Consider the following 16,066-nt stretch of genomic DNA (forward strand, 5'->3'; position numbering starts at 1 on the left):
TGGTAAGCTGAAAAATCTATACCATACAGTGAGAAAGAATTTGTGTCATGTGGTTTTAATTGAAACTTTCTCACAGAGAAGAGTTCTGCTATAAGCAATTCTACTATACTTATGTGCATAAACAAATAAATAGACTTTTAATTTATATTGGAAAAAAATACTCTTTAACAAAATTCACTTGGCGGCAACTCCTGGAGCACTGATTATATCAGAATGTATTGGCTTCAATACACCTGTAAGGTGAGGGAAATATATGAGGATACATATACAAACGGACTGTTTGAAGTCTGAGCGTTGTAAAAGATGCTGTGCCAGGATCTGGCCTTGGAACAGTTCCTCCGTGAAACAAATATTCAATTTATTGTATTATTTGTTTTGTTTTACACAGACACATAAAATAAACTTTGTCAGAGAAAAAGGTCTGGTAGAACTTATAATCCAGAATTTCTGTGATGAGGATAAAGGGACGTACACAGCCCAGCTGCAAGATGGAAAAGCTAAAAATCAATTCACTCTAGACCTTGTGGATGAACGTAAGTGGAAATTCAGGATCAAATATAAAACTGCCACACTCGGTGGAAAGTTTTCTAGGCACTTAAAGTCCCAAAGTATTTCCCACAGTTATAGTGGCACATCAGGAGTGGGGAGATCAAATCTTTATTTTAGCACATGTATTTAAAGTCCAGGTATCATGTAAGAAACTATCCGAATTTCTCTTTAACACATATCGAAGCTTTTGGCCTTACAGATAAGGTCCTTGATGATAAACATGGCCTGCTAGAGCAAAACAGGCATTGGAATGATCTATATTTTTTTCCAAATTTTTACATATTATTCTGCTATGGAAAACTCTGTATTGACAGTAAACTGTATGACATGTACTACAATGCATACTCAATTATCTGAGAACGGTTGAAAATTCAGTGCATTTAACCACTGGTTAATTGCATTAAACTGAATGCAATAAAGAAATCAGTCAATTGCACTTAGGGAGAAGTCCAAGCAACAAAGAAAAGCTGAATATGGAACATATAGGGTTTTTGTATGTGCTACTACAGAGAAGTGTTTTGATTAATTAAAAAGAGAAAGAAACAAGATCTTCAATCAAATACTTCCCTAAACAGCATCTACCTCCATTTTCAGTTCTTGTGAACAGTTTGATGATTTCAAATGACTTTCTGAAGCTTCCAAAATCTTTGAATAGAATGTGTCTATACAAATGTCAATGTCTACTTCCTTCTTTTTATAGCCAGTGGAGAGAAACAGGCACCTTTACACAGTGATTCAGCGTAGGCTAAGGTCAGAATACAAAATAAGTTAGATGAATTGTGCTCTGAAAGTGCCCTTTTTTCTCCATTGACAAAAAAGGAAATAGAGATAATTGAAGTTACATACAGTTGTCTATAAGTGAGGTAAATTCTACACTCTCTGCCTTCCTCTGTTTCTTACCCTTGAAACATTTTAAGCTTAGGGTTCATAGCCTGCAATTTTATACAGTCAAAACTCCTGTTTCATTTCCTAAATGCATAATGCTCAGGTCTTCAAGACTTTTCTATGTATTTTACATCACGAAAATAAATATTAGGTACTGAGCAACCCATATAATGAAAGACTGATGGTACTAATCTGTTCAAGGACTCTCAATAGGGACCAGAGGTAACTGATGCACCAGAGATCTCTTGTAAACATATATCACAGCTCTCATGATAATACATTTCATGATCAGAAATCTCTACTGTGTTACGCTAAGAAATAATGTATTTTTATTGACTTTGACCATTGCTATTCTTGCAGGTTTTGATAAAGTTGCAGAGGAGGCTCATGCAAAACGGAGAGAATGGAAGAAAAAGCAGGGTATGATAGCCTGAAGGTTAATGACTTACCAAAACTAATGCTAATTGGATGACAAAACTTGAGCAAACCTATTCTATTGAGTGCTCTAAGAAGTTTTCTTTACTGTCTTTTTTTAACTGTCTTATTTAAGCTGATTAATGCACTAAGATAAGTGTCCTCATTTTAAGATACCCTCCTGACTTAAAAATCAAAGTAATTTATTTAAAGAGTTTTACCAAGCTAGCCACAGCCCTCAGTACAGATACTCTGAATTAGTGCTGTAACGGTCTTGAATTCTGAAAATTGTCCAGTCTGAATATATACCCTGTAGTTAAAATCCATCCACTTTCCTGGTAGAAAACAGGCTTCTCCAGATATGTTAAAAAAGAACCATTACATTCCCCCCCCATCTTATACTGATAAATAAGGAAGTTTGTTAAAAAGTCCTTTCAGAGAAAAAAAATATTAAAATCGGAAAGACAAATATGCCTTCTAACAGGGATAAAAAAGTACAGGCAGCATCATTAACATTTTAAGACAAGACCCCCTCAACAAACATAAGATCTATTACTTTAGGAAATTACAATGACAGCAATAATCCTACGCCATAAACTGTGGTGCCTACTGTATGTAAAACTCAGTTGGAGTGAAAAATAGTTATTGGAGGGAATCACTGTTGGGATTCACCACTAGATGGTGGCATTTCCATACATAACTTGTGAGACCTGTGGGAATACACAGCAAAAGACATTTATTTTCTTTTATAGGTCCTCATTTTATAGAAAACTTGAAATGGAAGGTTACTGAGAACTGTGAAGTACTGCTTACCTGCAAGGTACATATAGCCATATAATTCATACTGTACACGGTTGTATCTCTTTATTATTAAATTTTAGATGTGAAGTTTAAGGGATGGCATGAACAATGCTCATTCAAACAGTTATTTGCAGACCAGCGAAAGGTAAGAGGTAATATATCTTGGACAGAAATTTTAATAGAGAAGGAAATTTCCCAGATTCTGTGGTAATCCTTCAATGCAAGTGAAATTCCTTATTAGAAGGACATGCAGGCATTCAGAAATAAAACGCACTAGGGATCCTGACTTCTAAACCTTCACTTCAAACAGGCAACAAACCTGAAAAAGGACACCAGCTTTCAATGGTTCTTCAATAAGAAAGCACGAACAGGTGACGTGTTTGATCAACAAACGGGGATAGGAACTCTTCGGATTAAAAAGGTGAAAAACATAAAGCAACTCAGAGGCTTTGGTGATATCACTTAAGCATGCAAATAATGTGGGTTGATCTTATTATCAACATTCAAAGTATGCTTTGGGTAGTGCCCACTAAATGAAAGAAACTGAACAAACACAAAAGAAAGCACAAAACAAGAACAAATTAAAATTATAGCCAGATCGATCTGAGTTAGAAATGAGATAATTTTTAACAGCGAGTGGCTATTATAATTTTAAGATATTCTGAGAGTGGCTAATAAGGAAAGTTCTTCAGGTTTTCTATATCTAAAGATGAGCTTTAGTCCAAAAAAAAAAAAAGGTAGTTACTGAACTCACTACAGAAGTAACTGAATGAAATTTTATGGCCTGCTCCATACACAAGGCCAGACAAGCTGATATAATGTCCCTGTATATAGTCTTAGAAACCTGCAACTCTTTTCCTCCGAGAGCACAGAGGTGAAGTAAGGGAGCTTGAAAGTGCAGTCAGAACTTTATTCCATCTCTGCAGGGCTAATTTAAATCTTGTTTGGTTTTGATTCTTAATTTCAAATAGCCACATGACCTATAAAAAATGAATAGAAAAACATGTGTGAAGGTGGGTGTCTCCACTCCCACAAGTCTGAGGAACAGCAGGGACACTGCAGGCTGGAAGATGAAGCATATTGGCAAAGTAACATGAGAAAAATTTACACAGCAGTGGGATTCGTCATTACTGAGTCCCAGCAGCACCAGTATCTTACACCAAAGGGCACCCAGTGCTACAAAGTGACAGAGAGCAAAAGTCGAGATACTGACCCCCATAAATGACAACATTTCATCTTGTAATGAATCAGGGCCCTCTCTAACCTTTCAAAGCAGGTTCTAGGGCAAATTGCCTTTTTTGCCTCCTTTCTGATCACTCAAGCCAAATTCACTGGGAGGGAAGAAGAACATCTCAGCTCTCCCCCTTCTCCAAATCCTGTCCTATTTCAATGATATGTGAAATATCTGTGGGTTTTTCTAGTATTTTATATGTACATATATATTTGCCAGATAACCAAAGCAGATGAGGGCCAATACAAAGCACTTGTTTCAGATGACCGAGGAGAGGACTACACCCAACTTGATCTCACAAAAGGAGGTAAGAGACTCTTGTATCAGGCAATATTACAGATTCCTACCCCTGCCTGGGATTCAGTTTGTATTTAGAAAAAATTTCCTAACTTTCTACTGCAGTTAATTACCATAGTATCTATATGCATCCATAGGAATTAAAATTTGCATTAAAAATCACTGGCCGGATTTAAAGAGTTTCCTGATCTATTATAGCAAATATATATACTAGATCAGTTATGACCACAATCTAAATTCTGTCAAGTACCAGGGTTAAAAGTTCAGTAATGTTTTGGTCACTTCAACTCAGCAGCAATCAAAAGATTCTACTTTCCAAGATTAAATCCTACCCTAACATCTGGAATCTATCATTTAAACCTGATACATAAATCTGTTTTCTATGAGACACTCTTGCACACACTGAGTGTTAAGGAAGATAGAAGCATCCAAATATAGCAAGAAATGCCCAGCATCTAAAAATAAATCAGTCAGTGTCAAGAACTTCATATCCATAAGCTTCTAAACAGAAAGGATAATGGATAACTACTATACATAATACATTCTAAATAGAATGAAATTAAGTCGGTAGCTGAGATGTGATTTGCTAAATACTGTAGTTATAGATACTTACCATCTTTATGCCTTCGCAGCTTTTGAAGACCTTCTCAAGGAGCTGTGCAGGACCAGTGGTATGTCTTTTTCTCATCAGCTGATACAGTAATAATAGAAGGGGAGGAAGATGGGGTGTCATGATCAGAGCAACAGCTCTGGGGGTGCCCCTGGCTTTGGATCAAGAGGTCAATCCCTAATCTCTGAAGTACAACAGTACTGATTAAATATTCCTTTGGCATTAGAAGCACCCTTAAACTGACAAGGGGAGTGGTTAGTAAACAGTGAGGTACGCATGGAAAGAAGTATTAGTAAAGTCAGGATTACATGGGGTTGTGAAAGACAGATTACTTTCACCTCAAAAAAGAAGGAAACACGCGTTTAATTCTTGTTTTGCACTGTTACTTCTGCTCAGGCACAGGTGTAGCTTCATATTCCACCATCAAAGCAAACAGAGATGCAAGTCTCTATGATCTCGTCTGTAAGATGAGACTGCTAAGAACAAGAACATCTGAGCTAGTGTTGAACACTCTCTAGAAGAGATACTGACATTTTTTACAGGTTGTTGGGTAAAAGATCCATGGCCTTCAAGAGGTAGAATACCATCTAGCTTTCAGCTGGCCACATTCTCCAGACAGAAATGTTAATAGGTTGCTTGGGATTTTGTTTGCATAACATGTAAAATTACATAGTCTTCCTTGGTTGTCCTCCTCAATTCCAATCTTTTAATTATACTATTAGCTCTTTCTGCTACACCTCTGCAAATTCAGCCTACCGAAGAAGGCATCAAAATCTACACTGAAGTGAAGTACTACACAGACTACATGAAAACAACCTGGTATCACCAGTAAGTTCCCAAAGGATATTTGCAAGGCTCCTGGTGTGCTGCTGCTTGTATTATTTATCACTGAGATTAAGTATGTTGGGCCCAAGCCTGCAGATTTTAAAGGCAATGGGAGATTTGCTGAGTAAGGGCTGAAAACTGCAGTTCTCAATATCCTGAAACGAGTGGGCTTCTAAAATAAGTAATCATGTTATTTTTATCTTAGCACTGCACAAATATTTATAAGTGGTCATCTTTACTAGAATAATAATGACGCATTTGAGGGACTGCTCAGTTATAACCACCTTGGTTACAGACAGGAGAAGAAGTTGTTGGGTTTTTTTTTTTTTTTAAGTTCTTCGCTTCTATTACTTCACACTTCTGACTGCTTTACCCGACTTTGAGTAACAAATATTCCCAAATATTACAAAATTCTTTCCAAACACTAGTTAATTTAGTCTCATAGTATCCTGGTAAAATAGAGAAACACCGTTTTATTAGACGCTTCCTGAAGATGTATACAAGGAGGCCAATTGAAATGATACTCGAGGGCTAAACCCTTAAAAATATTTAATGTCTAAATTCTGTCTACTCTCTTAAATAAGAATGAGGAGCTCTTTTGTAGAGTTTGCAGAGCTTTGGCAAACTGCCTAAAAGAAAAGAGGTGCCTAGTGAGATTTTCAAAAGTGACTGAGTATATATAACTGTCTGTGAAATTAGCAGTGAAGTCCTGACTCCAAATCTTTTGTTTTAACCAGTAGATCTAAAGAAAGTTAGTGTTCTATTTTATGCAGTTTCACTTAAATATGATTGAAATGACATAATTGTTTGCTTAGGGAGAAACGACTAGAAAGTCGTGAGAGACTGAAAACTGGGAGTACTGTGAATCAGATCTGGCTTCACATACTGAACCCCACAGATGCTGATAAAGGAAAATATACCCTGGAGTTATTTGATGGGAAAGACTCTCACAAACTATCAACTGACTTGTCTGGGCAAGGTAAGCTGAGTTAAACAATACTGTCATAGGAAATGAGATATACCTATGCTGCTTTCCAAGATTCCTTCAAATCATAGGCACTGACTCCTCTCTCCCTTTCCTGAGACGGAGCTGCAGTTCTGTGATACAGCATGCCATGAAATGGGGTTAAGAAGGACAGTGAAGTGCACAGAGTCAAAGGGAATAGAGGAGTGAGCAGCAAAGGAAATAGAGGAGTGAGCAGCAGAAAGGACTGAAGCCTTTCAGGAGCTTTGCTGCCATAGGGTAAGGCACTCCTGGGGAAAGGATGAGTGGAAGGCTGCTGCTCCTGGGATGTGTCCCGATTCCTCCACAGGCCAATGGAGCTTGCAGCTGGCATCTTGGAAAGGAGAATGTGGCTTCAGGTCCACAAAATCTTTTCCAAACTGCTCAAAGAAGGCTTTTTTCCTGCTCAGGACTTCCCTTTGGAAAGGGAGCATCAGGCCCCACGTACTTCAGGAGTAAATAAATAGATATTTATTTCCTTAAGGCAGATATACTATTTAGATGATGCAGCTAATTATATGTAGCTGTGTGCACAAACACCTGTAATTCCAACAATAAAGCATTACATTACATCTATCAAGTCAAATAAAATAAACAACACCTTTCCCTAAAAACCCTTTTGTTCTTGCAGCCTTTGAAGATGCCCTGGCTGAGCATAAAAGGCTAAAGTGAGTTTCTGCCCACATATTTTCACAGCTAAGCTAATCCATTTTGGGTGTCATACTCTGTGGTGGCCATTTAGTAGTGTGGATTTGGGGGGGAGAAGGGGAGAAGGTTGGAGAGGATCATTAACAAATATATCTGTATCCCAGAATAACCTTCATGCTTACTAACTGTGAATGCTCAGGCACCAAACTGTCAGGCTATGTATCTGCCTGAATGGAATGGAATCCCTGTCTCATAGGCCACAGGGGCCATCCCCTTTCAGACCTAAGACACCTTGAAGAGCTGAGGAGGACGCCTCCAACGCTTCTCCTTGTGTTGTATCTTTTCTGCTGGTTCAGAGGACTTCAGCTTTCAGGACTGTTCTTTTGATATGATTGCTGGAGTGCCATCACAAGCCCTTTTCTGAAGGGATCAATCTATCAGTAGCATCTCTCAGAACCATTTGGAAGATTAAGCCTTAAACAGATATATGAGAATCTCCATTGTTCCTATGTAATTTACTGAAATTCAGAAATTACTTTTCACTACAAATTTTCTTCTAGTTCTATAAAGTGGCTAAGAAACCCCCCCCACTATTAACTAGAGAATAATTAGAGAATAATTTTCCTTTCAAAAGCACCAAGGATACATATCTAGTAAGTAAAACCACTATAATTGTATCTCTTCTTCACTTTCAGAGAAGCAGCGGTAGCAGAGAAGTGTAAGTAAATTATTGTATGTTTTCTTCTGCCAAACAATGCCAAGTGTTACACTGACAGGTAAAATTAAGGGGTCATGTTTGTTCATTCCCAGGTCGTGCCAGAGTTGTTCAAGGTCTGCCAGATGTTGCCACCATCATGGAGGAGAAGGTAATATTGAGTAACTGTTTATACAGTTGGCCTTTGCACAGGCACAGAAGAATGGCTGACAGGGAGAGAACTACTTGTATTCCCCTACAGTACATTCCCAGCCAGGTCGGTCACAGCTGTGCTTTTCTGCACTACTGCAATTGCCAAAGGAGAGAGGTGATACTCTTTGCAGGGCTTGTATCACTCCCCAATATTGCTGATGGTGCTTCCAAACCCTGTGTGCTTCTGCACATGCATGCGCTCTCTGTGGCACAACAGTTCTTTCTTACAGGTTGCAGGTGTTACTGTTCCCTAGGTCTGTTTCATAGCCAGATCCTTTCTGTTGTCTTTCCATTTCATTTTCAAGATTAGACTAAGTGGTTTACGTACTGGACCTGATTTTCCCATCATATAAACCTGCATCTTACACTTCTGGGTCAAAATCACCTTTACTGGTCCTCAGGAAGAATAACAAGCCTGTAAAGTAATTCCAAATTCTCTGTATGCCTATTTAAGTGTCACTTTACAGTGTAAGAAAGAGGCAAAAAGATAGTGGCACAAATATGAGTCAAGCCCAGTGAATTTAATCACATTAATTCTGATAACACTGGTGTATATCAGGAGAAGGAGATGGATAGTTCTGGAAATTGAAAATCTAGACGAATTTCCATAGTGTTTAAAATGCCTACTCTCAGTTCTGACATTTTATTAACCCAGGTTGTGAAAGTGACCTACAGTCATTAATTTAAGAACTCTGTAGTCCCACACAAGCTGCAAGAGAAATAAAATTCAATCAAGGACCACCATTTGCTCAGAGCCACAAACTAGACAATGAAATTCAATCTAGTTGTGAGGTACCGACTTTTAAAATAATAGTTACCTTTTAAGAATCATCGCCCATTTTATAAAACAAAGACCTCAGAAAAAAGTATGCTACATGATGAATACTACCGAGTGAATCTGTTCTAAGTCTGATCAGAACAAAAGAGGTTACAGATAAGCAACCCTTATGGATTTTTACTGATGCTGTTTTTTCTTTTTCTTACTTTCACACTGACAGAATTTCTTTGCTCATTTATGCCTTCATAATCTATCTCCACTACCTGTTTTACAACAGACCCTGTGTTTAACTTGCTGCGTATCTGGAGATCCTTACCCAGAAATCACTTGGTTCAAAAATGAGAAGGTTATCGTCTTTAAAGATCGTTACAAAATGGATGTGAAGGGGACAGTCGTCACAATTACCATTGAGAAAGTCTGCAATGAAGACACAGGAAAATACAGCATCTATGTCAAGAACAAATATGGTTCTGAAACAGGGCAGGTTACTATCAGTGTTTATAAGCATGGAGAGATACCAACAGGAGTGGAAGCAGAGTAAATCCCAGGTGGGAGTATACCAAGACAGCCTACGTGAATTAGGCATCTAGATCCATTTAATTTAAAAGGAATTTAACATCTTTGGATTCCTTTGAATGTCTCAGCCCTATAACTCAGGCTCATGTCTCTCTTTATATGTAGAAAATAATTCTCAATGTCTTTCACTGGAAAACATGCCAAACTTAAGTGATATAAGATATGTGGAAAAAAAACCACCACTGCATCCTCATCAAAGCATCTGTAAACAAATCTGTGGAAAACCTCTAAAACCCTAACAAAAGACTTCTATTCTCATACCCTAAGTTCTTATTTATATATATGTAGATTGTGTGTATGTGTGCTCACCTTACAGAGTAACTATTTCCTAGCTGATAGTGCTGTGTGGGAAATACCAGAGGATTCACAAATACAAGAACTATGCTTTTGCGGATTTTTTTTTTAATTAAAACCCCATATGTTAATGATTATCATGTAGCTGACAAATGCTTGTGTGCATATTATTAAACTCACACCTTCGGTACCACTTAAGCACAGTAGTCAAGCATATATCTATTTTGAAATGTCTTGAAATCAGTTGGCCTGTCACAACGTGTGGAAAGTTAGGAATGTTCCTAAGGATCACAGTGAATTAGGGCCCTCTTTGCCTCCCATATGGCTACAGTAGGAAAACAAACTAGCAACATTTTCAAGTCTTGGTTTTCTTTACAGAGGAGCACAGCCAGCTTCTATATATATTGATACATAGTAATACACTTGCACAAGAGGATTGAGTGAAAGTCTACAAAGATGGAGCTAGGTCCTTCCACTCTATTGAACTCCTATTATCTCTAAAAGTAAAAAGATTTAAAGATTTATTAGTTATGTTAAACTACTCTGCAGTTAGAAAACCATGTCAGTGAGAAGTAAAAAAAATGATTTTATTCCTAATAGAGCCATACGGCTAACTGCATTTATTCAGCAAAACAGCATCTTATCTTGCTTTACAAGCTAGAATAAACTATCCTAACAACAACTATATTTTTCCTGGTTATTTGAGACACTCTGCTGTTCCAATGACTGGGTACATGAGCACAGCAATATCTGGACAGGACTGCCAATCACCTAACCAAATGTAATTACATTTCAGACACTACTTAAACTATATCTATATAATTTATATCATTAAATGTAATAACATTACAATTAAAAAATTAGTCCTTAGCTAATTTTCTAGTTTCATTTTATAGTGAATGAAGAAAAACAGGTCCTTCTGATGGCATCATGAACATTATTCTATGGTATAAACTGAAGACGGATGAGTCATGCCCTAGGAATAACTGCAATGTAAACATCAACATTTGAGAGTCAAGTGAGTGGCAGCCCACAACAGATCGTTACCCTTGCTATTCAGGCAGCAAGGTATTATTCTATGTAAATGAGATTACAAAATCAGACATTTTGCTTTTTAAAAAATGAAAAAGATAACTAGAATAAAAACTTTAATTAATAAAGAAAAAATAATCTCTGTTCCAGACTGTGGCAGGGATAGCACTGAGACTGCTACTACAGAGTAGCTCCAAAGCCATCTTACAGACATGGGAATACTATCTTAAGCGTATGTGTACAAGAGGAATTTTTTCATGTGTGCCTTTTAGTGTAATAATTAGCTACCCAAGGCAGTAGTGGTCTTTAGAGGACACGATCACTAGAAAAGCTTTAAGTAAATCTTTGAATTAGTGAAATTTTTTTGATAGGAATAATAAACATTTTTAAAGTCAGAAACGAGGATGTGTGCATGACAAGTCTTTGGAGAAATGAAAGTTACGCTTGCTAGCATATAGACAGCCTCCAGGAGTCATGAATTTTCCAAACTCATGAGTAATCATATAGAGTTATCAAGAAGCAAGTTATTTACCGACACTCCAACCCCATTCCTGTTAATTATTGAGGACTGACTGTTGCTGGGAGGAGGCTGATAGACTTATTTATGCCCCTTTTAATAAAGAAATATTACTCTTTCATCATAAACTGGTTCTCTGATATGATTTTGAGAGAACAAACAACAAAATAGATGAGAGCATGTTTAAGAGAAATGTGTTCTTGGAATGAAGATGAGGTTGATTAATCAGAATTAGAGCACAGGTTTTCTAAACTCAGTCTTGTTCCTGTCTGCTAACTAAAATTAAAACTTAGTTCATGACCTAACCATTTTCTCCACTTTGGAATGTTTGGCTCTTTGTGTGTGAATTTTCTTCAAAATTACATACTAAAAAATAGTTGTGAATTTGTAAGAAAAAGTTTAGCACTGTTTTCCTATTCAAATAGAAGAATTACTGACCAGTACGGAGAAATAAAAGTTATCTTACAAAGGTCAGCTACCCCAGGGATATAGGCTTTATTTGAATTAAGCAATATCATTGCAAGGCACACATATTCTAATGAATGACTTCCAAAGTCAACAGTCATTCTTGCACAGACAGCAAGGAATATATTCGCTAGTTATTATGAGTAAGGAATTCTCGGTGCAATCCGTGAAAACAACAAAAAAAAAAAAACGCATTCTATTTATTTCTTTAATTTCAGTCTCCAAGGAATGTTCCGTGTTTTATTTTACCTTTAATCATCTGTGTATGAAGTGATTCTTGAAAAAAAAACCACCTGAAATTAGCACAGATTTAGACGCACATTACTGACATCTACTGGATGAAGTCATATATGACTATCCCACTAAGATAAGATTTAATAATACTGTAATAATTAGGAAGCTCTTGCATCTACTGTAAATTACACCATTTTATCTGAAGAATTCTATCCATGCACAGAAAATACATTAAACATGTAAGAGTTGTGAACAAAAGGAAAACAGATTAATCAGTGCAACACTTTACAACAATTAATAATCATTACCCTAGTTCAGTGACCCACAATAAACAGAACATCCCAAACTGTTGGTCAAGGTAACACTTTCTGCAAAGCAGAATGAACTAGAGGTTATGATCATTAAGAACAAATAGATGATTAATAATTGTTACTTCAGTTAATAATTAGCTGATCATCTCAATTTGGGCTGACTTTTTCCTTACCATAAATAGCATCTAAATGAGCAGGGAACTCCCTCACTTTCCTGCTAGCATCCCTGTCCCCACACTGCATTATATCAGCCATAATGGCATTCAATGGAACCTGGCAGGTCTATGCTCAAGAGAACTATGAAGAGTTTCTGAAAGCTATTGGTAAGTGCTTTGTTACTTTTGAAATAATTTGCTTGGATGGTAACACTATACCTTGTGCAACAACATCTTTTATTACAGCATTTCAATGTTTTTTTTCTCTTCTGTGTGTGACAAACTGCTCTCTACTAGGTAAGTCTGTTAAGTCTATTTCAGAAATGAAAAGAAGCTGAAAATTGCACAAATTAATGTAGAAAGGTTACAGATAAACCTAAGATCTCTGTCTTAACATAAGACTGACTTCCTCATAAAAGACGACGTGTATCAGAAGTTGACCTGTTTGGGTTAACCCTTAATTTTCCAAGTACTTTTAACCAGAAGCAAGTTGTGAATGACATCTAAAACTTCCCAATGTTCTGTAAGCAGTGCAGGCACTTTCTATAGCATTAGTGATTAAATATATGTGATAGCTGTTTAATAATCTCTAAGAAATTAATTTGATGGTTATGACCTAATAGGTGCTGACATTAATTAAAATGGGATTGCCCTTCTTGACAATGCTGGCAAAATATTCACACTGGGATTTTCGAAGTATTTAAGATATAGTTGGTAGAATACAACTCAGTTACAGTTGAAAATCCTAGTCTTAGACAGGATGATGTCTGAACCAATACCTTTACTGCTAATGATGATCCTTTCAGATCATACTAGATACACTGATAAGGTAGTTTGAGGTCACTTCCACTGTTGCAGCTTTGACTACACAGATAACCCCCATCTTCAATCTGCCTGGGAAGAGGAAAGAGAGACAGAGTGGCACAGACATGATATTAGTTGTAGAGATATGTCCTCATATGGCAAGCCATTACTGAAAGAAACAATAAATATTCTGACCCAAGACTAAGGAATATTGTATCAAAATCTATATAGACAAGTTGGAATGGAACAGTACGTCCACAGAGAAATGAGGAATCCAAGAATGGGAATTGTCTTTTAACTCAGACATTTTTTCTAGTATTAGTTTGCATTGCTCTTGCACCTTCATCAGAGATTATTTGGTATTTCATATCAACACACTACTTCATAACACAAAAGTTCTTTTTTGCTTTCTTCACAGCATTGCCAGCTGACCTCATCAAAGTCGCTAAAGATATTAAGCCTACTATTGAAATACAACAAAAAGGAGATGACTTTGTTGTGACATCAAAAACACCCAAGCAATCTGTAACAAACTCATTTACACTCGGAAAAGAGGCTGACATTACTACTATGGATGGCAAAAAGCTAAAGGTAACATATTTCGGAATAAGTGCATCTCTAGTCATCCTTATACTTCAGTTTTAGTGCATGAGTGCAATTTGTTGTACTGTTCCCATTAGCAAAAAATAGTATGTACACATGCATTTGTATCATTTCAACTGACAGAAATGTTTTGCTAAAACTCTTACTAAAATGCTGTGGTCTTCAGTTTAAATTAGCAGATTATGAAGTTTCCATATCACCTGCATTTATTTTACATTTGACTATGTTGTCATCTACTTATTTCAACCGAATTTCAAAGTCTCCTTTTTTTTTTTTTTTTTTAAATCTGCTTCAACAGTGTACTGTGAACATGGTAAATGGGAAACTTGTGTGCAAATCAGAAAGCTTCTCTCATGAGCAAGAAGTTAAAGGAAATGAAATGGTGGAGGTAAGTGTTTGGAAAACATTGGTGCATTAAGAAAAATGCTGAAGGAAGTTAGTTCGAAGTTGTTTCTTACTGACAAAGAGCTTTTCTCTAGGAAGTTAACCTCATTAGACTCCTAAAAAGTGTCCACTTGGGTAAAAACTACTACAAGAGGCACAGCTAACTACACTAAAGTTATGTATCTCGGACAATTTATTGAGATCCTACTTTTCTAACATTAAGTAGGCAAAACACCACACAAAAGAATCCATTACTGTTAGGGACACGTCTTTCTTGTCGTGTCTATGACTCAAAATGCTCCTTAATACAGAGTGATAAAATGCAATTGATGATAGCATTTTAGTATTTAGATTCTCACTCTTCAGAACTGGTTTTGTTAAGACCATTTCCTTGATATGAATGTTGCAGACATATTTACAGGCAGGCACTGTAATTGGATTTTCTTGTGGAATAAGATGGACTTGTAAATGAATTACAGAAACACCTAGTCACTTAGCTACAAATAGATTTCCTAAAGTCTGAGGGAAAAACAACTTATGTATATTTGTCATCTACAGCGTTTGACTGTTGGTGGAGCAACACTTGTCAGAAGAAGCAAGAGAGTTTGAAGATAGATCCACTTTCTCTGAGACATTTTTTACATACCTAAAATAAAGTGCCCTTTCCACCAGGTGTGGTCTTTTGTTACCTGAAAGAATAGTACAGAAAATATGATTCCGATATAGTACAATATAGTACAGAAATTATGATTTCCACTCTCCTATCACATACAAATCACTTCCCATTATAATAAGACCTTGCTTTCCCTGAGTACACTTACAGATCCCTTCCATACTCAAGAGTACTGGAGGTCTGCCTCCCACACAATCAAACCTGGACATATTTGGAAAAATGATGATTCACCATAATAATCAATGGGAGGGGACAGAAGCTGATGTGTTTCTTGTGTCCTAATATACTTAGTGAACCCAATCAGCTTTTATTCCTCGTTCTAACGTTTGGTGTCCTACTAAAAAACCTGCAAATTCACTCCTTCCCTATTCAACCGTTTACCAAAATTCAGCCTCAATAAAGGACAACTGTTATACAAAGGGGGATTAAATTATAGAGACTGTAGACATTCTAAAATTACACTAATTGTATATGGAATCTAAATTGATGTTAAATAATTTTAATTTGAAACAACTAAAAATTCTTAAAAGAAAGAACTCACATTACTTCACAATTTTAGTGATATAATATTTCCATCAACTCAGCCAATCTTATCAATCCCATTGCAGTATTTGTTTGCCAGAGGAAACCTCAGATTTAGGGGAAATATTCAGTGCAGTTCTTTACTTCACTGTCCAAACCTGAAGGTTTTGGTTAGATTGGGGACCTTACCTTACTGCTCTAGGTAATCAGTTATTTCTGGATGAGAAACTGTTAGAGCTTTGGACAGTAGCACTGGATCCACTCTTTCACAAAACCAAGTGAAACTTTTTGCAAAGGACTTCAGGAGATTATTTACAATCTTGTAATCAGAAGCATCGCTGTCTTGTTCAAAACTGTTCATTTCCAATTCTAAAGGCTCTAAAAGGGTAATCCTGGCAGCAAACATTTCTATCCACTGCCAAACTCCAATCCTTGATGAGTCTATCGTTTTTCAGCATGTCTAAGGACTGAATTTTTTCTGCTTTGTTATAGCTTCATTGTGTTGTGTGCTCCATCATAATTTCAATCTCTTCCTCTCCTTGGCTTGA

At 36.7% G+C, this 16,066-nt stretch overlaps 2 protein-coding genes across 2 annotated transcripts in view; both read left to right on the forward strand.

Moving 5' to 3' along the window:
* Positions 1-10,579, forward strand: part of MYOM3 (myomesin 3) — a 29,105-nt gene extending 18,526 nt beyond the window's left edge. The window contains exons 25-36 of the mRNA XM_009668250.2: positions 389-533; positions 1,795-1,854; positions 2,601-2,668; positions 2,960-3,070; positions 4,100-4,187; positions 4,810-4,848; positions 5,510-5,615; positions 6,428-6,591; positions 7,247-7,283; positions 7,959-7,981; positions 8,074-8,129; positions 9,226-10,579. Of these exons, the coding sequence (XP_009666545.2) occupies positions 389-533; positions 1,795-1,854; positions 2,601-2,668; positions 2,960-3,070; positions 4,100-4,187; positions 4,810-4,848; positions 5,510-5,615; positions 6,428-6,591; positions 7,247-7,283; positions 7,959-7,981; positions 8,074-8,129; positions 9,226-9,489 (1,161 nt within the window). The 3' untranslated portion in view covers positions 9,490-10,579. The remainder of the gene's footprint in view (positions 1-388; positions 534-1,794; positions 1,855-2,600; positions 2,669-2,959; positions 3,071-4,099; positions 4,188-4,809; positions 4,849-5,509; positions 5,616-6,427; positions 6,592-7,246; positions 7,284-7,958; positions 7,982-8,073; positions 8,130-9,225) is intronic.
* Positions 10,580-12,517: 1,938 nt separating this feature from the next.
* LOC104139856 (fatty acid-binding protein, liver) lies at positions 12,518-14,994 on the forward strand. Its single transcript, XM_009668249.2, has 4 exons — positions 12,518-12,700; positions 13,755-13,927; positions 14,238-14,327; positions 14,882-14,994. The coding sequence occupies exons 1-4, from the start codon at positions 12,634-12,636 to the stop codon at positions 14,930-14,932; spliced, it is 381 nt and encodes a 126-aa protein (XP_009666544.1). The 5' UTR covers positions 12,518-12,633; the 3' UTR covers positions 14,933-14,994.
* The last annotated feature ends 1,072 nt before the right edge of the window (positions 14,995-16,066 follow it).

This window comes from Struthio camelus, chromosome 23, assembly GCF_040807025.1.
Source record: "Struthio camelus isolate bStrCam1 chromosome 23, bStrCam1.hap1, whole genome shotgun sequence".
NCBI lineage: Eukaryota > Metazoa > Chordata > Aves > Struthioniformes > Struthionidae > Struthio > Struthio camelus.